Source organism: Electrophorus electricus, chromosome 4 (genome assembly GCF_013358815.1).
Source record: "Electrophorus electricus isolate fEleEle1 chromosome 4, fEleEle1.pri, whole genome shotgun sequence".
Classification (NCBI taxonomy): Eukaryota; Metazoa; Chordata; class Actinopteri; order Gymnotiformes; family Gymnotidae; genus Electrophorus; species Electrophorus electricus.
Genome location: NC_049538.1, coordinates 27,514,340 through 27,540,762, shown reverse-complemented (window position 1 = coordinate 27,540,762; position 26,423 = coordinate 27,514,340). Strand labels below are relative to the sequence as shown.

The 26,423-nt window shown below is 46.3% G+C and overlaps 2 protein-coding genes across 6 annotated transcripts in view; both read right to left on the bottom strand.

Annotated features, from left to right (window-relative positions):
* Positions 1-719: 719 nt before the first annotated feature.
* nudt21 (nudix hydrolase 21) lies at positions 720-6,459 on the bottom strand. The gene is made up of 7 exons (XM_027004020.2): positions 6,184-6,459; positions 4,582-4,782; positions 4,367-4,430; positions 2,121-2,210; positions 1,669-1,744; positions 1,477-1,591; positions 720-1,096 (listed from the first exon to the last, which is right to left on the bottom strand). The coding sequence occupies exons 1-7, from the start codon at positions 6,300-6,302 to the stop codon at positions 1,075-1,077; spliced, it is 687 nt and encodes a 228-aa protein (XP_026859821.1). The 5' UTR covers positions 6,303-6,459; the 3' UTR covers positions 720-1,074.
* Positions 6,460-11,269: 4,810 nt separating this feature from the next.
* The window catches only part of bcar1 (BCAR1 scaffold protein, Cas family member), a 60,473-nt gene continuing 45,319 nt past the window's right edge, over positions 11,270-26,423 (bottom strand). For all 5 annotated transcript variants that reach the window (XM_027003958.2, XM_027003960.2, XM_027003962.2 and 2 more), the window contains 5 exons: positions 20,238-20,381; positions 16,147-16,257; positions 14,564-15,754; positions 13,657-13,746; positions 11,270-13,340 (listed from right to left, as the gene is read on the bottom strand). In XM_027003958.2, the coding sequence (XP_026859759.2) occupies positions 12,828-13,340; positions 13,657-13,746; positions 14,564-15,754; positions 16,147-16,257; positions 20,238-20,381 (2,049 nt within the window). In that variant the 3' untranslated portion in view covers positions 11,270-12,827. The remainder of the gene's footprint in view (positions 13,341-13,656; positions 13,747-14,563; positions 15,755-16,146; positions 16,258-20,237; positions 20,382-26,423) is intronic.

Genomic DNA, 26,423 nt, shown 5'->3' with positions numbered 1-26,423 from the left:
CATTAAGATAAGGACTTTTTTCCACAATCAGGATTTGGCAAGGTCCTTAGAGAAGAGAGGACTGGACACATCTCACTAAAGTAAGCACAAGTACCGTGACCCGGCAGCTGAAGGGGAACACAACACGTTTTCTGATCTACATCAAGCCTGTGAGCCTGTAATCATGAGGGCCATGGATAAAAACCTGAAGGGTTCATCTCAAAACATCCCACTGCAGTCTGTGAATAGGGCACACAAACCTTTTTAAGGTTTCCTACCAATCTGTTGTTTCACACCAATTCATACAGCATAGCAGAATTTTCCCAGTGTTATTTGCTAAATTAAAGGTCACCTTAATGTGACTACGAGAAACAGATATACATGTCTAATCATATTAAGCAAAATAGACATCACCAAAATATACAGGCATACAACTAAACACAAGTTTTAAATGCTTCGGTCATGGCACTAAAAGCCAGTGTCATGATAGATAGAGCCTTTACACTCTGTCATAGCTCTACAAGATATGAAGGACATGTCAGGGTTTATACTTTTGTGATGGCGAGATTAGGCAGAGCCAGATGCATTGAGTGCAAATGTACAGGCACCAATTATTTGAAAACGAAGCAGGGATCTTGCTGTAAGGCATAAACCACCAAGATCTTACAATGTTGCTTAATGGCACTCAGTTGAATTGTTATGGAACTATCTGTTATCAAAGATTCTGCAACAAGAAACAATTCTGAGCTAACAATTTATTATAAAAAGGAATGAAACATACAAAGATTAAAAAATAAAACTAACGAAATCACATGGCTTTATTTACTAAGGACATCATATTCACTCCTTAATTAACATAAAACTCCAGCGATCTGGCCAAATAAAGAGATATTTAAGAATAAAATAACAGTTGTGGAAGTGACAAAAAATTGATGGGGGGGGGAGAATGCACAAGTCGTTGACATTTATGTTTCCAAGCACTTGGGATATAGCTGGGTCCCTGCTGTGCCAGGGTGGTTAGTCATCACCACCTTCTCTCGCCCTCCCATCTGTTGCGACCGCGCTCACAGAGACAGCCAGCGGGCTGGGAGCCCATCAGTTGTAGATGAAGTTAAACCTGTTCGGCAGAATAACAGCTGTGAAAAAACTAAAAATTATGAGACACGACCAATTTGACCTTTTAAAAACCCAGCAGGAATCTGCTCCACAGTGCCGCATTAGGAGGTATTTTAGGAGGCTGTACTAATGGCAGTTTGTGATTATAACCATGCATTTGCTATATCAACTATAAGACAGACACACAGTTAAAATACAAGTGCAAATTCAATTTAAGATCCCATAATTCCCACAAAAGGCAGGTCATCTTAGGAATAACACCTATTCTGTCCCTCAGCTCATGGACAGCATGCACACATGGTCAGCATACACACTGCTCATAAACGCAGCATGTGGTCAGCATTTCTGTTGTTGATCCTGGACCTTGGCATGGCATCTTACCTGCTCAGTAGCTGAGGGAGACTGGAAATGATGGGCCCGTATCCAGGTGCGTTGTCATAGAGTTCAAACAGGGGGGCTGCCACCAACTTGTAGTTCTTTGGCACAGCAAACAATGCTGGAAGACGATCACAACAAGTCCATGAGAACAGGATACATAAAGTATAGCATGTAGAGAACTGTACAGGGTCTTACCTTTCTCCTGCAGTTGGACCAAGAAAAGCTTCTTATGTTCCTTGGGCTTAGTGATGTGTGCTGGAATGTAGGGATACTGAAGAACCCCAACATAGAAATAAATAAAAATAATATTAACAGAATTGCCATAGCAATAAATATAAATAAACCATTGCCTATATGAGCAGGCACTCAATCATAATGTGGTTTAATTCATATTAGAAATAATTGGCTGTGTAAAAGTAGTGTGCGAAGGTGGCTGTTTCCATATGCAGTACTGGGACGCCACTGCCCTGCACATCGCTGGGTTCTCCTTCCTCTGACATTCCTGATCCAGCCCATCCACTCATCAGAATGAGTGACAGAGCAGGACAAAGCCTGCTCCTGCACAGAGTGGTGAGGCTCCAGGACTGACCTAGGTGCTGGGTGACACTTAAACCAGAGCATCCTCACGTGTGTTTTGCGTAACCTACCTGCGGTGGCTCGAAATTGGGTCTCCACCAATTTCCAATGCAGTCATCAATCACCCAGTCCTGCTTCACCCCGTCCTGTCGCCCCAAAATCTGACCAAACCACAAGTCCTCGTCACCAAAACTTCAAATCTTAAACGGCGTGATGATAAATGCAAGCTAGCACAAACTAATCAGCACTGCCTACATATGCTTAACGTAAATGTCTCCTAAGAAGTGTCATTCAATAGTGCTATCAGCATTAAATTACCTGTGCAGTTTTTATGGTGCCTCTAATGACTATGTACCATTTTAATTATTCAACAGGAGCATCTCTAATGCTTAGCAAAGCTGATTAAATCAGGAGGATTTAATTGTGGTAGTATGAGTAGATTATAACCTTGTTTTGGCCATATCAATTATAAAACAGATACACAGTTCATATGTAAGGGCAAATTAAATTTAAAATACCACTCCTACAAAAAATGGGATTACAACCTATATTCTTTTATAAAGCACTACCACACAGACCCTTAGGAACCATAAATCTTATTGTAGATAATACTCGCTGTAGCTGTTTCTAGCTTTTGGACATTAAAAATTTTGTACACAGTCAACCCTAATACAGGTGGTACAAGTTGATGCAAGACCTGAGAAAAATCCTCCTAAAGGATTCTCTTAAGGCTGTTGTAATTTGTGTTAAGTCTGCTTCACCTTTGACTCCAAGTACTACTCACAAATAAAAGGAGTTAGTATTGGTACTAAAATGGTACCTTATGCAAACCTCTTTGATGGATTTGTTGAGAAACATTTTTTGGGCAATATACTGGACCTGTAGCCTTATAATTTCTGAGATGACATTTTTTGGTATTGCTACATGCACAATAGATCTCCAACTGTTAATTTCTTCATTCTCCAAGTTCCACCCAGCTCTTGAATATACATGGAGTACATCCTGGCATGAAGATAGCCTTTTTGAATGCTTCAGTGAAGTTTGCCAATTCTTATTTAATTACCACCATCTATTATAAACCTACAGACTCAATCCTATTTGCAGTACAATTCTTCACACCCCAAGGCCTGTAAACTCCAGCCCTTACTCACAGCTACTTAGACACATTTGCAGTGAGAATGAAGATTTCCACCAGAAAAGCATGGAAATGTCTGAATATCTTAAATACTGTGGGTTTCCTGAGGAAGTCATAGATGATGTCTTTGCTTGGGTTTTGACGTGACTTATAAACCGCCTGCTGTTAAGACTACAAGAATTCTCTTGGTGCTGAATCATCATCATCCTACAAATAAAACAGGAGCTGATATTTTACTTAAACAATTCAGAATCCTACAGGACGATGCAGAGGCCATTTCCCTATTTAAGGATCCTCCACAAATCTCTTCCCAAAGAGACAAAAACATCAGACATGCTTGCCAAGAGTGAGATAAACGACCATTCAAATAGTGGCTGTGGTACTGTAGCCTGCAAATTTATTAACAGCCGCTAAAATAATTGGCACAAAAGGATCAATTATCATCACCCATTCCTCCTCATGCATCACTGCTGGAGTTGTCTACTGCATTACTTGTAAGAGAAACAAAGAAGGCTTGCTGATCGATTTGCTGAACACCTTCGGACCATCAGAATTAAGGATTTGTTGTTTCCAGTGGCAAGGTATTTTAGTACTAATGGACACTGCCTTCATGATATACATGTATTGCCAATTGTTGCTATGGCAGCAATGAAATTAGGAAACTCAAAAGAAACTCATCTACACTCTTGGAACTTTACAACCCTGTAGAATGAATGTTATGATTTAAACATCTAAATTTTCCAAGTATAAACTGGCTCCTCCTACTAACAATTCAGAAGCACTTTGCATGCCCAGCTGATGAAGGACCTCTCTCTGAAACGTTCTGTTTCTCTGGAAACAGGCTAGTGTGAAGCCATGGTGAAATACAGTAATAATCTATAATAATCTTTCACTGAATGTTGGTGCTTGTTTTAGATAGATATTATTAATGTGTGTTTGTGTTGTGTAAAAATGTTTAAAAGGTGACTGGCCTACACAGTACATGCTCAGCAAAAATGCAGCTAATTTATGATACCCGTTAGAGAGCTTTCAATTAAATAAATCTACTTTTCCTATTAGTTGTTTTTTGCACATTGTGACCAGCACAGGACAAGTTTTAAATGGCCAGAGGTACACAAACTAAAAATCTATAAACACAATCATAGATGTCAAAGAGAAAACCTCAATAACAAGAGTTAATACCTCCGTCATCAGCCGCTTCAAACCCTCAACTTCATCTTCTCCAGGGTTCAACTCTCCACCAGGGCTGAACGCAAAAACAGAAGTAACAAAGTTTGTGAAAACAATGATGTCCTTGAGCACAGGAATACACCACACTGCACTAGAAAGCCTGATAAGACATGACAAACGTGATGGTCAGAGGAAAAATAGTGATCACACGGAATCAGATCACTCACAGCTTAAAGAACGTAGTTCCCAGCTGCAGGAGCAGCACGTGCGGCAGCCTGTGCTCATGCACGATGAGGACTCCTTCCACTGTCCGTCGCATGCCTATCTTTTCGAACTCCTCACGCATCCGCTGGAAGCGCGCGGCCACGGAGCTGTCCTTCTCATACAGCGGCTCCTTCGTGCCAAATGTGTAATTCGTCAGGGGATACCTGGGAGAAATGAACATGCCACAGCCTGAAAACACCACACCACGGCACGGCACAGCCTGAAAACACCACACCACACCACGGCACGGCACAGCCTGAAAACACCACACCACACCACACCACGGCACAGCCTGAAAACACCACACCACACCACACCACGGCACAGCCTGAAAACACCACACCACACCACACCACGGCACAGCCTGAAAACACCACACCACACCACACCACGGCACAGCCTGAAAACACCACACCACACCACACCACGGCACAGCCTGAAAACACCACACCACACCACACCACGGCACAGCCTGAAAACACCACACCACACCACACCACGGCACAGCCTGAAAACACCACACCACACCACACCACGGCACAGCCTGAAAACACCACACCACACCACACCACGGCACAGCCTGAAAACACCACACCACGGCACGGCACAGCCTGAAAACACCACACCACACCACACCACGGCACAGCCTGAAAACACCACACCACACCACACCACGGCACAGCCTGAAAACACCACACCACACCACACCACGGCACAGCCTGAAAACACCACACCACACCACGGCACAGCCTGAAAACACCACACCACACCACGGCACAGCCTGAAAACACCACACCACACCACGGCACAGCCTGAAAACACCACACCACACCACGGCACAGCCTGAAAACACCACACCACACCACGGCACAGCCTGAAAACACCACACCACACCACGGCACAGCCTGAAAACACCACACCACACCACGGCACAGCCTGAAAACACCACACCACACCACGGCACAGCCTGAAAACACCACACCACACCACGGCACAGCCTGAAAACACCACACCACACCACGGCACAGCCTGAAAACACCACACCACACCACGGCACAGCCTGAAAACACCACACCACACCACGGCACAGCCTGAAAACACCATAGCACACCACAGTCTGAAAACACCACACCACACAACACAACAGCCTGAAAACACCACAGCACAGCCTGAAAACACCACAGCACAGCCTGAAAACACCACAGCACAGCCTGAAAACACCACAGTCTGAAAACACCACACAACACCACAGTCTGAAAACACCACACAACACCACAGTCTGAAAACACCACACAACACCACAGTCTGAAAACACAACACAACACCACAGTCTGAAAACACCACACAACACCACAGTCAGAAAACACCACACAACACCACACCACAGCCTGAAAACGCGAAGGACGCCAGACGAGCCTCCTGTGCCAAGTGCTACTGCTAACGCCGTGAAGCTTTATTCACAAAAACACCTTTGACTCAAGTCGTGACCTTCCACACACATCAAATGCATGCAAAAGATAGTGCGCTGAAAACAAGGCAATTATTTGTTCGGTCAATATGCTCACAAGTTGATGGTTCTCTCCAGGGTGAGCGGTTTAGCCGGCGGGCTAATGTATTTGTTCCCGAACTGATTAACTCCACGGGGCCAACCGGTGGACGAGCGATTCGGAGGCACGACGGACATGGTTTCTTAGTTAAATTATACACTTTTAAAATAGTCTTAATCGCAGGCTACTCGTGTTGCTGCCTATTAAATTTCAAGCGAAAAGTACTCAATTCGACTAGGAAGCTTGCAAAGCTAACAGGCTAAATGAAAACACCGCTCTTTGCCGTGAAACCACTTCCGCTGTGTTTGCGTCATTTCCGGAATCGCGCCGTTGTAGGACATTTTAATTTTTATTTTAATTTTTCAATAAGAATTTAAATGTCTAGGAATTAAAATGTCCTACAACGTCGCGATTCCGGAAAAAAAAGATATATATAAACACATTTATATCGGTTATTGGATTCATGGGGAATTATAAATATAGGCAGGTTAATTCAGTGTGTGCTGTGGGTGTAGTACACAAAGCCCATGTGGAACTGGTGCGCACACATCAGCGGTGTCAGTGGGGCTGGGTACAGCCTTAATCACCAAGGAGGCCAGTGTGGGTTTTGGATGTGTTTGGATGTTTTGGATGTGTTTGGTTTAAAGGTGAGCTTGGAGGGGTGTGATGTTGGGACACTGGTGAGCTAATGACATTGGCAGACCCAGTGTGGGGTGGGTGGTTAGCACGTGTACCTCTCAGTGCAGAGGTCTTGGGTTTGAGTTCCTATCTGGGTGGAGTTTCCATGTTCACCCTGTATCTGTGTGGGTTTCCTCTGGGGTTTCCGATTTCCTCTTAAAGTCCAAGGTCATGGAGGTTAAAGTGGCTATCCCAAATAAATTGTCCTGGTGTGTGCAAATCTATTAAAGTCATCCTAGTCTGAGGGTTTGAATGATTGTGTGTCTGCATGCCCAGTGGTTGGATGGCGCTCTGTCCTGTGTGTTGTCATCTCTCCCCTCCCTGCAACCCGTTCAGACCCCCCAGGGGGCTGAGGTTTCCAGCTGAGCGTACACTGTGTGCAGTTGGCTGCAGCTTCTCACCGGCATGTGACTGGACGTAAAAGCTGTGTCTGTTAATTGTAAAGTGACCTTGTGTTCCTTGAAAGTTGCTATATAAATATGTAAATGTACACGAGTTCAAATTCAGCAAAGCGCTGACAAAGGGAGGTGCCTGTTAAGAGCTTGTGAGGTTGTGGTGTCCCAGCAATCCATTGAACTGAGTGGGCTGAGCCCTATGTGAAAACCTAAGGGTTTGGTGCCAGATGTTTGCCATCTTATCCTGAGAGTAATCACTTTTCACCCTATATAGTAGTTGAATCATAGTAAATATACAGTACATAGTTAATAAACTCAAATTAAAGCTGACATACAGCACTGTAATGTTGAAGTGAATGCAATGAAGTGAGGGGGCTGTACCTTTGAAGTCAATATTGCAAATTCAGTGATCTTGTGTACAAAGCAACAAAAAATGTGTCACCATCCAATAATTTGTGTACTGCTCCACGCACTTGATGCTAGTGTGCAGCTTTCTATAAACTGAATGGTGTCTTGTTTTGGACTTGATAGTCGTTGCACAAAACTGTAAAGTGACTTCCTGACAAATGCTATTATGGGAATGGACAATAGGTGAATTCATGAACCTGATTCATTGACCTGATTCATTGACCTGACATCCCTGCAGGTCAAAGCTGTTCTTTAGCGTGACTGTCCGTGACTGGATACTCTGCTAATGTCAGCCAGATGGCAGCAGCCAACAGGTTGTGTGTTGGGCAACTACAGTCTGTAGTTGTTTTGTGACCTCTCCACTGGCATCGTGACCAGTGGACATCATGTTAAGCTGGGAGACCGCTGCCTGTGATGAGCTGTGCTGTTGTTATCATTCTCGGGAGAGTGAATGGGTTGTGAATGGAACAACAGACAGTGATACAGCTCATGAACACATTCTCTCTGGTGCAATGCCAGACACTGCTGATCAGTGACATTTACATTTACATGATTTGCCCTTTGTCCAAAGCAATTTAGGGGAGTGCTTTTAAATCTCTAGTAAACACTTATCGTCATTCTAGAAAAAAATAGGATAGTGTCAAGAATACTATCAGGCTAAAACCCTGACTCAAATTTGGAAAGAAGACAGTGAAGTTGCTTTTGTTTGTTCGTTTGTTTGTTTGTTTGTTTGTTTTGTGCCTATATTAACATACTCAGTGACTCAGCCAGTAACTCAGCTGTACAGACAGCCAGTGGAAACGCATTCCACCATCTGGATGCCATGATAGGGAAGAGCCTTGATGTCTTTGTGCCTTGAGGGGTTTTGCTTCAAGTCGAGCCATACTAGAGCACTGTGCAGAACAGGGTTTGATAGGTGTCTTGGTATACCTGTGAGCGGGTTCAGTTTTGGCTTCTTTAGGTGAATGTCAGTGTTTTAAATCTGACATAAGCACTACAGGGAGTGGCTCTCATGATGGTTGGGACAAAGCCCAATTTCTCTGAAATATATAGAGTTGCTGGAGGGCAGACCGTCATGTTGGCGTGGAGGGACCAGGTAAGGATCCAATTGCACTGATTTGTAGCCTTTGTAATGAGCTTGGTAGGAATGAGGGTGTTAAATTTCAAGCTGTTATTTATTAACGGCCTTCTGACCTAAATGTTCTTCTTGTCCAGGTGGGTGAGAACGGTATGCATTGTCAGGCGATGATATTGTCTGTTGCTTTATTGGAGTTAGAAAATGTACATAGTGACTGTCTGATTTGTTTGCATCGTGGACTGATTTTGAGATTTCGACCCTGGCTAGTACTTTGGATTAAGACCAAGGAAGGCCCTTGTTCTCCAATAAAGCAGCGTTCGCCTTATTGCAAAGGACTCTGAGCATGTGCTTGGAACGTTGCAGAAGACTTTGCCACAACATTGGAGTCAGCAGTCATCATGAGGGAGCAGCTCAGGGATTTAGAGGACATTATTAAGGAACCGTCAGACTTCCTTGCACTTCCTAATGGGCGTGCAGAGGAGAAGCGACTCTAGGACTCATCGACTGGCGGTTGCCCTGGACTGGCCATATGAACGCAATGCACCGGGGATGGGAGAAATCAGGATCAAATGCATAACGGCTGACGCCAGGGCCCTGTTGGACTTGCATGGTAGTGGACAATTTCTAGTCAGCTTCCAGACGACCTGCTTTCCCTGTTAGATGACACAGGCTCAGCCCAGTGGAGAGAAGAGGTAAAACAAAGACCAGCGCGAGTCTTCATCCGTTAGAGATTTCCTCTGTCTCCTTACTGGAGTCACAGTCTGATCCTGTCCCTGATCCAAGATCCTGACCTCTGAGGTGGAGGCTTACATGTGCTTTTGTTTTGTATGTTTGTGTGTGTGTGTGTGTGTGTGCGGGGGGGGGGGGGGGGGGCTATGTGTACCCACATTGGCCCCTCATGGCCCAGCAGGCCTGCCCCATGGAACATGTGGGGACCCCGCCCGACATGCCAGCAGTAGCTTCCACACCCCTGGGCCCACTGCTGATGGAAGCAGAGTCCCCAGTCCCGCCGCCCGCCGTCAGGGCTTCTTCCCTGACGTGGAAGAAGCCACCGAGTCTGTACCAGTTATTGTCCCTGGCTTGGAAGACGCCATTCAACCTGTTCCTTTTTCTGGCATGAAGGATATGCCACCCAGCCTGCTTCTGTTTCTGACTTGGTAGAAGCCGCCCAGCCTGTTCCTGTTGCTGGCGTAAAGGGCGCCACCCAGATTGTTTCTGATCCCGGCATGATGGATGCTGCTCGGCCTGTCCCCACGTCTATGGATGTCTTTGTTCTTGTTCCGGTGTCTTTTGTGCATGCGGCAGTCTGTTCCATGGTTCAGTGTCCTGTGTTGTCCATCTAGTTTTGGTTCTGTTCCCTGTTGTTTTTTTTTTTACTTATTAGTTTCTTGATTTCCGCGTTTGGAGAGGCGCATTAAAGGCGGGGTTCTGTCACGTTCGCCCTTCTCTGGCGTCACGGTTCCCATGGCTACACCACCATGTTTTGTTTACTGCCTTGTTTTGGTTCCTTTTGGTTCTGCCCCTAACTAGTTAATTGCCTACCTGATTATACTCACTTGTATCATATTAGTCTCTGTATTTAAACCCTGTGTTTGTGTTCAGTTGGGGCATAGTCTCATCTACTCGTTTAGTATGTTTCTGAGCAGTTGTATATCTTTGTCTGGTTATGTGGTTTGTTTGATCTCTGCTTGTTTTCCCTCTTTTCCTGTACCCTGTCTGTTTTGTTTGCATCATGGACAGATTTCTGGATTTCGACCCTCGCTAGTACTTTGGATTATGACTGAGGAAGTACCTTGTTCTCTAATAAAGCAGCATTTGCCTTAGTGCGAGCGATTCTGTTTCTGCATGTGCTCGTTACCCTTGCTGAGGTTCCCTTCATAAGCTGTGATCTACACTTGGCCGTGTGCTCTTTCTGGTCTCAAGCAAGTGCTGGTGTGCACAGCACACTGATGGCTGTCCGCTACTACCAGGCAGTAAGAAGATGCGATCCGAATCTACAGAAAGAGAAAACCGCAGAAAGGTTGCATGCACTCTTTGCTCATTTTGTCTTGTGAGACAACAGTTTAAATCTGGTTATAGAGGTTTATGAGTTCCACAGATCTATTTTTCCAGAGATCAAAGTTTTAGGGTGGCCCCATTGACCTAACTGAATAGGAAAAACAAACAAACAAACAAACAAACAAACAGAGGCAGCTCATGAGGATTGAGCATGTTACTGTGCACCTTGACTACTCAGCTGAAATATTTTGGTTGCATTCTCTTTTTTAGCTGAGTCTGTGTGTTTTCAAGGATGAGTTTGATCAATCATTTCTACAACAGAGCACCATTTTTAAATTACGTTTGACTTTATTCTTGCACTGAACATCAGGCACATATGTGTAGTAAATAAGTTCTTCACCTTGTAGTGTCAAGCCCCAGTGATCTGACTGAATCAAAGTAAGACTACACAAGAATCCACGTCTAAACCAAATGTCACTTTCTGACTAAGCTCCAATAAGCAGCTTCTAGTATATGTTTTACATATGAAACATAACAGGACAGGGGCTGCCTTGATTTATTTATTTTTTTTAATGAAAATATATTAAACATATATTTTCCAGTTATGCAATTTACAGAATGTTCTTAACATTTTATCTCAATGTATTTCAAACCCCTAAACACAGATCGGAGAACAGAATAACATTACAACAAACACCAAGTCACTAATTCTTTTCAATGTACTTTTTTTTCAAACTGGATAGGGATTTTGACTAAATGCACAACAACATGTTGTAGTACTTAAAAGTATAATAAAGTTTCACTGAACTACTTTTGCTGACATATTCTATTTAGAATACAACCAACAGAAGGCAAGAATGAGGCAGATGATTGGATTCCTTCCCAGCACTTTCCACCTGAAACAGCTGAGTGCCTCCAATCAAGCTGTTCTCACATTGCAGTGTAGTGAGAAAGAGTTCCTTTCAGCTGGTCTTTGGGGGTTTCAATTAACTTTACCAGTTTAATACACCAAACGTGTTTTTCGATCAATGTTTAAGCATGATTTTGTATAGCGACGTAGAACGGGTCTTTCTCGAAGGAACAGATGGGTTCTCGTTGGCAACAGACATAATCGTGTCTAACAGAAGCATAGTCTCTTATCAGTGACTGTTACCAAACACAGAACCCTTTGGTGACGCTGACCCTGTCCAGCAGGGTATGGTACTGCAGTGAAGAACAGCTCTGGCAGGAACTAAAACTGAACCTTGAACAAAGATCCTGCACAGTGAACAGTAAGTCACAAAACAAGCCTTTCTGGCATATTGTAGCACACAAGGGGGAGGGGTGCAAAAGTGAGCATGCATTCTGGGCTGAAGTTTTAACACTCATCAGTCTTCTTTTTCTGCGAGTATCTTCTTTATCTATGTAGCTCTCCTTCCAAATCTTCCTGCTTGCTTTTTAATCCGCTGTTTAAATTTATACATAGTGGAATATGCACTTGTGTTTAACTGATTTACTTTATTTTGCAAATAACATTTTAATTAATATTTGAATTTCATTCATGTCAATGATTGGACATACGAACAGTCTACAGTCAGCCAATCAGATCACGGGCATGCTTTGCACCTACCCTGAACCAGCCCGCTCAGCTAGGAGCATGGAGCACTGCATATCCTTGTCTGCTGTCATTACCATGCTAACACACATATCCATTACAAACCCTCATTATTGGTCTTTGATGAAAAACAGCATAAGTACTTCTACATACACTTTTGAAATTTTAGACATCCTTAATCAACATTTCATAATAATAATGATAATGAAATTGGCGCAATAATTACATTATAGTAATAATAATAATAATAATACTAATAATGGATAATATCTAAAAACTACTTTTCTATTGTTTTATCTCCTCCATTGTTAAAAAAGACATACAATTCCCACTACATTCCCCCATTCCCCTGCATACAGAAACTTAAATATTTACAACAATTAATTTACAACCAATGGCTCTGCCCAGTCATAGTGTTCAGTCCTTTTTGGGAATAAAAAGCACAAAAAATGAATGGATAAGAATATACACTGATGTCCCCGTGTGCGTTTGGCCCCAGTGTCTGTGCCCTTCACATGGTCAGCATCTGATTGAGGGCCATGCGGAACTGCTGAGTGCAGCCTGCCAGCTCCCGTACCCGCTCGGTCATGTCCCGGGCTGCCCCCGGCGAGGGGTATTGCAGGGCTGCAGTCTTGGTGCTCACCACAATGTCTTTGAGCTTGTCGCAGAGGACGTTGCTGTGCTGGGCCACTCGGCTGCGCACCTCGGGACACTTGGCCTGCCGCGAGAGCGTGTCTCCGATGAAGACCAGCTTGTGGGCGCTGAGGATGACGAACTTGCTGTGGGCGACGAAGATCTTGGGAGGCTGGTTGTTGTTGATGGAGGAGAAGAAGGCATCGATGGCATTGGTTAGCGTGGTGATGTTGGCCTCACACTGCTCCGAATAGAAGAGTAACAGCTGCCGGTCGCCCACGCATAGCTTGCTGCGCGACGGTGGCGGATAGTGTGTGGGCGGAGTCCAGCCAGAGATGTCATTGTTGATCGGGCGGGTCACTTCCTGTTCCAACCTCTCGAACTGTTTGAGCTGCAAGATACATGGAAGAGAAAAATAAGGATTGTGCAAATTAACAATAAGGATAACAATTTTAACTACTAAAATGTTAATCATGTTAATATTGGTGATGTTAGAATTACCTGGTCCAATAAAGAATTTACTATTGTTTTATTTATTTCCTGCTATTATTGTTTTAATTCAGTTTTGCCAATGAGACAATTAAGATGGCGATATTAACTAGAATTGACAGTGACATGAAATTAAATATAAAATCCTCAATGTCTGATTATATTACATTATTTGATTTTGTTCCCACTTCTGTAAAGCCATGTAGGTAGTGGCTAACCTGCTGTTGCTCCAGCTGAGTCTTATTTTGTCTGGTGATGTTCCCCTTCTCAAGAAGCTGTCTCTGGTTCTTCTCGAACTCCTCCTTACCCTAAGACACAATAATGCTATTACACTCACATTTCAACCCAATAAAAGAGTCATCACACAAAACACACACAGTGTAGTTTAATGTTTTCTCTGCTTTTACAAATGCAGTTAATGTCACGCTTGCAGTCCTGGTACACCCAAGTGACTGGATTTCACGGTATAGCTCCAGTTGATATTACTATTGCAACCACTAGGGGGCAGTGTGGCTATATGAAGGAAGCACACAAAGCCATCTTCAGTTGTCTGTTCAATGCACAAGACTAACAATAACTTTAGTTATCACAGCAGTGGCGGACAAAGATCAGGAAAAGTCTGTCTCTGGGCCAAATTGTGAAATATGCTGCTGTGTGTTGTTTTTGATCGCACCATCCAGCCTGTGCATCTGGAATACGAGAGTCTGGGGTATGAGGAGAACACGGGCCAGCAGACGTTTAGTGGAGACTGCCGCTACTAAAGTCTACAGCAGGGGATGAGGAGCTGGCCATGGCTACGCGGAGGAGACACGCAGATCACCGTTCATGATGTGGCTGAGGCAGCCATGACAGGAGCCACCTGCATACAGCTTCACAGCTTGAAGCCGTGGATTAGTGAAGAAACGCAAAGGAGCACAAGGCTTGGCGGTGCACAGGTCGGCCGTTCCCATGCTTTGTCACACCATCATTCGGCCCGTTATCCAATACTCAGCGAGGTAAATCGGCTGGATAAGAGTGCAAAGTACGGAAAACTGCATTTTTGTAGCTCTGCGGAACTTTGGTTTGACAGTGTGACTGGGAATAAAGACTCCCGGTGAGGCATTTGTCCTTTATAGGCGAACATACCTGTAAGTGCACATAGTCATAGTCCTCCATCCAGCCCTCCCCTGTGACCTCGTACGGCCGGTCGGGAGTCTCCTCCTCGGCCGTGAACTTGGGCGGCGAGGGCAGTGGGCGGGACTGGATGTTGGCCCTCTCAGGTGTAGCCGTCTGATAGGCCGAGCCGTTGTTGTTGTTGGTCAACTGACCCATCGGGTCACTGATGTGCGGCACGGGAGGCAGCGGCAGCTGCTGCTGCTTGTTTGTCCTTTTGAAGAGCAACGAAGCGTTGCCATGGAGAAAAGACGCCAGCTGCTTGGTGTCGTCGGGCACGCCCCGGGCGCACATGACCAGCCGGTCCAAGTCGTCCCCTCCTCCGCCCGCAGGGGGCACCATGAGGGCGGCAGGGGCCCACCCCAGGGCGTCCAGCGCCTGGCTATGCTTTACCAGGCTCTGGAAGGCCTCCTCCATCTTCTGCACCTGCTTGCTGAGCTTGGCCTGCAACGTGCGGTCCGTGGCTTGGGCGGCATTGGCCACAGCCCCACGGGCAAACTCCAGAAGGTCCCTGACGGAGGCACGCAAGCGCTCGGACGCCTGCCGGATGGCGGGCAGGTTGGACTCCATCTGCGTGGCGCTGCGCCAGTTGCCGCTGATGAAGGACATGAGCAGGGAGGCGGAGCTCTCCACGCCCTGCTGCAGGCGGGACAGGCGCTCCATGGCCTGGTCCAGGTCCAGCGGAAGCAGCCGGGCCGGCCCGGCGCTCTCGCGCACCGGTACCATATCCAGCGAGGACGTGGACAGGTTGCTGCGCGTGCTCCCCGTGCTGGAGGCCGACAGGCGCTTGAAGCTGACCGTTAGCTCCTCGGAGCCCGCCGCGTCGCGCACCACTTGCGGGGGCACGTCGTAGATGTAGTCGCCCGACTCCTCGCCCGGCGGCCCGCGCTCACGGGGGATATCGTAGACATCGGTAGCATGCTGCTCGGGCAGGCCACCCTTGCGCAGACTGGTGGGAATGTCGTAGATCTCCTGCTGGAGCTTCCCAGTGAGAGGGGGAGGCGGCACGTCATACACGTCTTCGGGGATTGGTGGTTCTGAACTGGCAGCGATTTGACAGTCGAGACTCTTCAGTTTGGCAAAGTGAGGGGGGATATCGTACGTCTCCTCCCTAATGGGACCATCAGGAACGTCCTTGCTCACCGATGGAGGGAAATCATACACCTGGAAGGGAGCAGAGAACAAGCCAGATGTTACTGCCATGCGACGCATCCTGAATCCCACACTGGGTCTATAGCCACATGGGAACCGCATGGTAATACGATTAGGCCCGACCCCAGCTTGCACGAGCCAAAATAGTTCCCTTACAAGTAACAGGACTGTAACCTGCTGACTCACAGCCAAGTACACTGAAGTACACTGCATGTAAGATGCGAAAGATTGCAGTGCTCCCTTAATGCACACAAACCCCGACCACATTAGAATCAAATTTCACTATTGTTCCAACCTCCACATCATCTCTAAACGAATAAGCCGGTCTCTTGTGAGAACGTGTATTAGAGCATAATCTGATTGGTCTGTGCCAGTGTGCGTGTGTGTTAGTATGTTTATTTTACCATTTGCTGGGAAAGCAGCTGGTTTTTGTCGATGCTTGGGGGTGTGTCATAGACTTCCTGTGCATCTCTGCTGATTGGGCCTTTCATTGCCATGGGAGGAGTATCATACACCTGTGGAAGACAGAGGAAGTCTAGTCACTGACTTTACACACACACACACACACACACACACACACACACACTCATTGCGCACATACACACACAGAGATACACACACGCATAATCAAAGAAGACTACATACATAATTAGGCTATCAACAATATAACCAATATTTAGACATATTCATGTCTAATAGGTTTAATCTCTTAACTGCCGTTGCAATTTATAGGTTTAATCAAAGCAAGTAATTAAAAAAGACTTGAGAAGGAATGATCGCTTAATCCACCGTAAATATTGTCATATCCAAGGAATGACACACTCCCCCTCTCTCTCTCTCTCTCTCTCTCTCACACACACACACACACACACTCCCTCCCTCCACGGCTCCCTGTTTCTTCTCTACACACTTTAATGTGTTTTCTCTCCTCTCCTCGCCCTATTCTTGTCCATATCCTGGCAGAACAGAGAGATTACTGAGGCAGCTGGGAGAATAAGAGTCTGGGGAAAGCTGATGCATGTGCTAGAGGACCCACTTCTATTCAACACCCCATATTCACTCTCTCTCTCTCTCTCTCTCTCATACACACACACACACACACACACACACACAAGCAAATGACCAGCAGAGTGTGACAGAAGACTGAAACACCTGGAAATAATCAGCAGGGTTGCTAACCTCAACCGCTCCCATCCCCTGTGCCCCGATCTTCAACTACCTTTACCACTGACCTGCATGCACTGTGCAAGACTGCACACACACACAAACAGACACAGACTGCAGGTCAGAAACACAAATACAGAGGGCCATGCCAGGTTAAACTGCAGTAAAGAGACAGAGTATGCAGGAGCGCGCACACACACACACACACATCCGCCTTAAGACACACTCACACACACACTCCAAAAAAACAATCATACCATGTTTAATTGTAAACTATGCTACCATTGGTTTGCAGTCTCCATCATATCCCAAAGATACAGAACACCTACAGTATGTGTGGCTATGGAATCATTTTAAACACCATCATTCTGGCTAAACAAATAAACAAATAACAAAAAAAACAAACAAACAAAATTGACCTTGCAAAAACTGTTATGTGCACAAGCATGCACACATGCACAAACTCTTCATGTGAAAGCCATCACAATGCTAACTCACCCCACTGCTGATGGATGAGGATGTTTTAGAAATGCATATTCATGTCTTATACCTTGCCTCTGTTCTGTTACTGAATGCCACCTCGGATCTCTTTATCCTCTTACCATGCACACACACACACATTAGCAATTATAATCCCATCCAAACAACACCACCCAGTGGGCATTAATAGCCCAGAGCCTGAGCCCGAGAGAAAGACAGAGAGAGAGAATATGAAAATTAACTTTAAAATGTACACACGAACACATGAAGAAGCTTCGTGAACATAAGAGACCACAGCAAAAAGTGTATTTATGAGTACTTTGTAAATACGAAAGTGATAAACAGTAATATATTATATACAGTAATATATACATTATATATATATATATATATATATATATATATATATATATATATATATATATAGAGAGAGAGAGAGAGAGAGAGAGAGAGAGAGAGAGAGAGAGAGTAATATATACAATAAATATACAATAATATACTAAGTATATTATATAACAAATAGTAATATACTACATCCAAAGGATTTAGCAATAGTAGCGGGGTTCTAACAGAGTAATATAATGTATCTTACAGAGTTGAGAGTAGTGTACTGTGTCTGAGAGTAGTGTTTGGTATCTGAGAGTAGCATATTGTATCTGTGAGTAGTGTCTGGTATCTGTGAGTAGTGTAATGTGTCTGAGAGTAGTGCACGGTATCTGTGAGTAGTGCACAGTATCTATGAATCGTGCACGGTATCTGTGAGTAGTGCACGGTATCTATGAGTAGTGCACAGTATCTGTGAATAGTGCACGGTATCTGTGAGTAGTGCACGGTATCTGAGTAGTGCACGGTATCTGTGAGTAGTGCACGGTATCTGTGAATAGTGCACGGTATCTGTGAGTAGTACACGGTATCTGAGTAGTGCACGGTATCTGAGAGTAGTGCACGGTATCTGTGAGTAGTGCACGGTATCTGTGAGTAGTGCACGGTATCTGTGAGTAGTGCACGGTATCTATGAATCGTGCACGGTATCTGTGAGTAGTGCACGGTATCTGTGAGTAGTGCACGGTATCTGTGAGTAGTGCACGGTATCTATGAGTAGTGCACGGTATCTGTGAGTAGTGCACAGTATCTATGAATCGTGCACGGTATCTGTGAGTAGTGCACGGTATCTGTGAGTAGTGCACGGTATCTGTGAGTAGTGCACGGTATCTATGAGTAGTGCACGGTATCTGTGAGTAGTGCACGGTATCTGTGAGTAGTGCACGGTATCTGCTTTTGATGGCATTTGAGTTGCTGTTTGAACGGATACTCTATGGAGCCCCAGGTACCAATCTGGTACACACCACGAATGTGCTGTGGTGTAAGCAGCAATGCCCCTCTCCTCCCCTCACCTCCCTCACCCTCTCAGCTTCTCTTCTCAACTCTCCTCTCTCCTCAGCTTCCCCCACCTCTTCACTCCTCCCCTCCCCTCCTTCTCTACTCTGATCTTTGCTTGCTGTGTTTCCACTCTTCTTGAATCCTCTCACCATCTCTGTGTCCCATGTGTTTCCCATCTTAAATTTATCATCTGCTCGCTCTCTCTCTCTCTCTCTCTCTCTCTCTGTCAAGCTGTTTTTAGGGGCACTGTGTGGTGCTCTGCGTGTGTGTGTGCGGCCTTTGCTGTGGGCCAACTTTGCCTGTTTCTCTCTACTTTACGTGTGTGTGTGTGTGTGTGTGTGTGTGTGTGTGTGTGTGTGTGTGTGTGTGTGTGTGTGTGTGTGTGAATGAATGAGTGAGTGAGATGCAATACACTGCATTGAGGGACTGATCTTGCTGACAGCTGGTTCACCTTTACCCATTCGCATACGTACATGCACATCCCCTGACAGACACTCGAGTCTCAGGACATTTCAGACACACACGCCCGCGCACACAATCGACCTTCTTTTTCAAGTGCCTCCAGATACCAAAATATCTACTTCCCCAGTGTGTAAAGCATGACCTCATCCAAAAATAGATGCACAATCTCCAAGCTGCCATGAGTTTAACAACACAGACTGAGAGGAACAGAGAAAGTGAGCGAGTGACAGAGAGACAGAGAGAGGAAGAAGGAGAGAAAAGAGAGACCAAAAAAAGAGTGAAAGCTGCAGATTGCGAGTGTGGATTTAATATACCTGGCAGATCAAATATTAATGAGAGTAGAATGACTACCAGACAGGTGACCATTTGGCAAAGTGTCTGAGCTAACAGAGAATCTATCATCACACACACACACACACACACACACACAGCTTTAACACTCTAGACACACACACATTTTCACCCTTTAGTCCCGGTAATGACATGGGCAATCAGGTTGAGGCAGACCTGAATTCTGCAATTCCGCTCTCATGGAGACTCCCTGCAGAATAGACTCACTGCGCCGCAGACTCACTGCGCTGCAGACTCACTCGGGGGTAGCCTCACTCGGGGCAGTCAGCAGGGCAGGGCAGAGATGACTGGCGGATCTACAGCCATAGTCTTCTTAGATGGGTCAGGGGACCCCCCAGCCTGCGAGACACCTACTGTCTGCAGAGTTTAGCCCCTGCACACCTGCCTCAGGCGCCTTGAATAACAGGCCCAGGTGTGTGAGGTAGGGGTGAATAGGTGGAAGGAAAGACTGATGTGAGAACGCCAACCGGCCACGTCACACAGATAGTGTGATGATCACCTCTGCGACTGGATGGCTCTGTGAGTGATGCTTCAGCTGATCAGAAGACACAGTGCGAATTCGGCATTGTTGAACAAGACTGTCTCTCTCGCTCAGTGGTATGATGTCAGTAATAGCGTGCGAGTATGTGTTCACGGTAATGAGCGGTCAAGCCTCTACCTGCTGATTGTATTGGGCGCGGGTGGGCGGGACATCGTAGATCTCCTGGGAGGGAGGCAGATGGCGGGGAACGTCATACTCATCCTGATCCATCTTGGGTGTGTCATACACGTACATCTGGCCAACCCGAGTGGGCACCACCACCTGAGACAGAAGCAAGAACAGGAGAGAGGTGGTTAAAGATGCCATTCACAACAGGTTAAAGATACAGTCTGTGTTCTGTTGCAGGGGGTGTTCAATTTATAACTATACTGACAGCAGTAAGTGGCAAAGAGCAAAAGCATGAATGGAATATAAGGCTTAAACTAACGACTTTTTAAATAACGGATAATGGAAATAAGATTTGTCTAAGGTTACTGAGACTTCATGCCCAGCACTAAAGTGCCCAGTGGTCCAGTCACCATGTTAACCCCATCCCATCCAAAACAAATGCGGGATTACTGGGGGTCACCATGGGAACAGGGGCCTTATGCCCCTGTGTATTTGCTGTGTATCTTTTGCTTTCACGGCTGGGTCAACCTCCCAAGCATGGGGGACGAAAACAAATTCAGTTCTTATTTTTACTGCAGTGCACACACATCTCTCTGAGCATGGACATATTTACTGCTCACATGAACCCCAAACCCACTCGCCTTCAGAACTGGTTACATCACCTCTACTTTACAGCGTACAGTGCAACATTGTATGCTCCAATGTTAAGTCTCATTTATTTTACTCTAAACTGTTGACGTGCTTTTTATTTGTCTTTGATTTGCTTGTGCCTCTCATTGGATGTAATTTGTCTATACCAACAAACCCTTCAGTCACTACTCCTCCCTTTCTCTTCCTAGTGGGCGGAGACACACACACACACACCCGCACACACACACACACACAGAATCTGCAGAAACCTTTTTTATCCCAGTGGCATTTGAAGAGTGAATGCAGCCAAAGCCTTCTCCACATGGACAAAAAAATCATCTCCCTTCCTCCCTCTTACGTGCACACTCACACACACACGCATTCACACAGTAATTCAGGAATACTGTTGGAATTCAAGAAACGCTCAGTTTCTTATTCATGCACGCACGCAGCACGAGTGTGCCCCAGATCTTCAACCTTTCAACATGAGTGTTTGGAAATGGGCTGGGCGACTAATGAACGTCTGATCCTGTAATAATATTTGCTCTCTCCCACAGATAACTGCTATGTGACAGCTCGGCTAAACAGCCAATTAAGCTGTTGCCCATTAAGCAATCTGACAGTATGTCTCAGATAATTCCACTTCCCTCCGTCTTGCTTATTCGCTCTCTCCTTCCATCTCTCCCTCTATCTCTCCCTCCCTACTCCCCAGCCACGGCTGTAGTTAATGCAACATTCTCCATGGTGCTGTATACACCTTCACACTCATTTAGACTCTTCTTCATGTGTCTGACCCCACACCCACACACAGCATGTCCTGCTTTACTGAGAGAACACATTCATACCATAATAACACCCCCCCCCCCCCCAATGTGGGTGTACATGTTATGGACGTTAAGATGTATTCTGTTTTCCTGGGCTCTCCACCTATGAGAGAAGCCAGAGGTGCCTTTACCTACAAAGAATAACAGGTGTTCCAAGACTATAAACTCATCACACACACACACACACACACACACACACACACACACACACGCAGAGATACTAACCCCATAACTCCATGGGGAAATTTCCCTAAGCATCTAAAGAGGTTCGGCATGGCTTCTCACCATCAGCCTCCTCTGATCCCTCTGGTTCCTGCCCTGAGCGCTAACAGCCCCTCCGGGAGCGCGCTCCAGCCTGCTGAAGAGCCATCCGAAGGGAACACTAATCAATAACGCGGATTCTCAATGGGGAGCAGGGGAGGGGCATATGGAGCTCTGCCTGTCCCCGCTCATCAACGTAAGTAAAAGCCCACTGGACCACGAAGGAGACGATGGGAGTGCGCGTCTGTGGGGAGGCTGTCACGACATTGTTCTGGGGGAGGGGCTAGAATTATGATGTCACAGAGAGAGGTGGACACCGTGGTGCCGTGTGTGTGGGTGTGTGTGTGGGGGGGGGGGGTTATGAACAATGGGGGAGCGTTCTGACCAGAAAGCCAGCTGGCCACAAGTCACAGTATCCCAAGGCCCAACCAGGTCTGAGAGAAGGTCAGCACTGAAGAGAGGAACAGATTGCTCGCTGTTGTCTCCCTCACACCCATCCCATCAGCCCCACCCAGAGCCCTAAAGACCCCACTACACTCGCTGTGACCCCAGCTGACCCAGTTACACATACCACCACTCGGAGCAATGGCACGCCAACCTTGACTGGCCCCTCTGAGCTATGCACCGGGTCTGTTTTAATCTTAGTGCGGCTAACCTCTCCAGCACACACCCGGTCCCACCGCAGAGCACCGGTGTGTGTGTGCTGGGAGCTCAGATAATATTAGTCATTATCGAATTACTTATGGATGATTAAACAGATTCTAAAAATCATCCTGAAAACTGAATCAAGAATGAAGCACCTTGCCCTATTGTTCATCATTTTCATTTGCACTGCGGATGCAGGGCGACAAAACAACTAACAGACAACACAGTGGCCTGTCGATCTTAAAAACACCATTGAGGACATTTAAAATGAACGCCACCCCCCCTTAACATTGCTGTTTTATAAAGAATCAGAATCTAAAGTGCTTTACCCAAAAAACAGAATAATAGATAATACTGCAATAGACGTCATTTTGCCCATCTGTTCCAAATCAGATTAGTGGTTTGCTTCTTCCATGAAATTGGCCCATATATCTTTATTTAGGCTGGTTTGGGTTAGTAAAGTTGAACGTAGCAACTTTACTGGTAGTACTTTACATGGTAGTGCATCACCCTATTGATCTAACACACAGACAGTATATATATGTATATGTGCGTCCTTGAATAAGAATACACCCATAAAGCCCTACTACTCGCACACAGCAGCCATCTGTGGAGCAAGCTGTTCTTTTCTCTGTGTGTTTCTGAGGACAGGGGGCGCAGGTAGGGGCCTTTGTGCGTGCGCGTGTGTTGGGGCATTCAGATGGCCATTACGGATGGCTTGACCCCAGCCCCTGTTTACGCTGCAGGCCGCATCTGTTCAGTGTGAAATGCAGTGACTTCTCGAATCCAGTAACGGAATGAGACTCGCACCTTGGGTGTGAACACCTTGTGTGCAAACATCTTGCGCTGTACAAAAGGGCACGATGCAAATACCCACTAAACAATGAGACAGCATTTGTAGTTAAATGAACTTGTCCGCCAAATGCTTTTTCCTGTTGCGGTGATCCAGGTTCGAAATTGAGCGTGTGGCTTGTGCGAGGAAGTATACATGCATGTGGGCTTGTGTGAGGGCACATCTGCATGCGTGTGTGTGTGTGCGCGTGTGTGTGGTGGTGGTGGTGCGGGGGGGGTCTTTCTGCCGGCTCGGCTCAAGTCCACCTCTCTCCGCAGCTCCACTTTCATGCCTGCTTGGCTAATCGGTGATGGTGTAATGGCTGCAGCCTTACACCACCCTCAGCTCCTCTCACCTACAGCGGCCATGGATCTTAGACAACAGAGCAGCACATGCAGTGGACTGTCTGTGAGGCCGTAATCCCTCCAAGCTGTCTGACAAAGGTTTCAAGCCAAATCTAAAATGACTTTAGAACAGGCAGCTGCTGACTGACCCAGATCGGAATCGTCGGCAACTATGGCAGAGGAGCCAGAAGGAGTGTGAGATTTATCGTCTTCCCCCCTACCAAACACCCTCTGCTGGATTAATCGGTGCCTAATTTATTCCACAGTTGTGTGTGAGTGAGCATGTGTGGTGTGTGTGTGCATGTGTGTGGACAGACAGCTCCAGGTCAGTTCCACGTGGCATACAGCGCATGTTAGGGTCTGGTTGCTGCTCTCGAGGGTTCGTAGGGCTCCTGGAGACAGAGTCTGCCATTCTTAATCCACACCGAGCCTCACTAACACATGTCCCGCATTACTGCCATAGCCAGCCTGGGCAGGACAGGATGGCAGCACACAGTACACACATACACCCTGTGTCTCACAGCATAGCCTGTTCTGTGTCCTCATTAACTGTCTGTATATCTATCCTCTTTTCTTGTCTCATCGAGGTAGATCTTTATCTCATCTCATCTCCCCCTACCACTGGCTCTCTCTCTCTCTGTCTCTCTCCACTTTTCTCTCTCTCTCAAGCCTTATCTCAACTTTCCCTTCTCTCCATTCTTCTCTCACTATGTCCCTGGTTTCTTGGGTCCTAGTCATAGGAGTGCAAGACAGAAAAAGCTTAAAAGCAAGCTTGCAGACCCTAACCCCCCCCTCCCCCCACACCCACACACACACACAGACACACACAGACACACACAGACACACACACTCACACCACATGCACAAACTCTCTGCTCCTGGCAACACAACACACAAGCCGTTCCCAGCACCCATTAATAACAGTGCAATGAGTGTGTCTCTTTGGTGACCACATCAGCCCTGTAAACCTGTGATCAAAGGTTAGCCAACTGCTGAGGCCAGTGTGGCGTGTGTGTGTATCTGTTTGCATGTGATGGGTATGTCCACATGAGTTTGTGTCACATGGCTGGAAAAAATGCTGTCATCATTATTGACATCGGGGAATTTTCCATACAATCCATAAAAATATGGAATACTATTTTATGAACAAGATTTTATTTTCTCCAGGTAGTGATTAGGTGATGTGGGCATTAGATAACATTTGGTTTGTGTTTGAAATTAAAGGCCAGATTCATTTCCTTTCATGAATGTCCTTGAGGAGAGGACAGTAAAACATTACAGCATTCACTAAAGAGGGGACCGCAGAGCTCTGCCCCAGAGCGGGGCGCTAACAGGAACCAATTACAGCTTGGAACTGTGTTTACTGCAGAAAACACACATATTCTGGGACACACACACCCACATAAACACACACAGATATCTAAAATGCACAGTCATCAGCAAAGGACTTGTTAAATAGGTGTGTGTGTGTGTGTGTGTGTGTGTGTGTGTGTGTTCCTGCACTCCGACCTGCACTTTTCCAGTCCTTTCAACTTCATGAGGTACAAAGCCACCCCTGTGGCCTGCTGTAATATCCCAGGCCTTTGATGAGGGCCACTGGAGCATAAACAAAGAGTCTGCAGGACCACTCCTGTTTACCCTCCAGGACTGGCTACCATGGGCCCCTCTTCTCCCTGGCCCCGCCCCCACCCAATGAGACTGGTTACCACGGGCCCCTCCTCTCTCTCCCCGGCCCCGCCCCCACCCAATGCCTGCTTTGTGGAGAGCTAATAACAGGCCATGAGCTGCAGCTCTTCATGGGAACCTGGAGCCTCCCCTCACCTCTCCCTCCTGCTGACCCGCCACGCTGTGCTCCGATACCCCTCGCTCTGCTTCTTCTTTGCCCTACCCGACTTCCTCTGTCTCAAGCTGGCAGAGCAGAAAATGAGGCAGCAGCAGGTAATAGAGAAGACCCCTACAGACAAAGAAGCAGGATCACGCGCGCGCGTGCGTGCGTGCGTGCATGCGTGTGTGTGTGTGTGGGTGTGTGTGTGTGCTGGGAGATCAAGGCTCCAGTGGCTGATCCAGTTGACAGCTCCCAGGCCTGGACACAGCTGGCGCAGTGGCTGGCAGATCAGCTCTTGCTGTGCCCTTTACCCCTAAAACCTTCCAGCAAGTCAAGCGTCTCTCGAGTCGGACTGTTGCCTGTGGTCTCCGGTGTAGAGATGTGGGCGTGACGAGAGTGTTGGTATTGGGCACTGAGCCCATATTTCAAATACAAGAGATTCTCCTCATTAAGGCATAAGTGAGGAGAGAGGAGTGCAAAGCAAAGCTTGAAGGTGAAGAAAGCCTGTTCTGTAAAAGGTACATGATGAATTCAAGGCACGTTTCTTTTCCTGGCTTTGTGTGTGTGTGCGTGTGTGTGTGTGTGTGTGTGCAGCTGGAGGGAAGGCAGGCTGAGAGGAAAACCTCCAGCACACAGGAATGTGCTGGATGAGCCGTGCAGGAGATTATAGACCTGCCAGCCAGTGGGGAATGCCCACAACACACCTATACACACCTATACACACACACACACAGATTCCCCGTGTTTCCTAAAATGATGGACATGCCCTTTACTTAATTCGCTACTGAGATATTATTGCATTCTCTTTACAAATAATGTGTACATAAATAAATA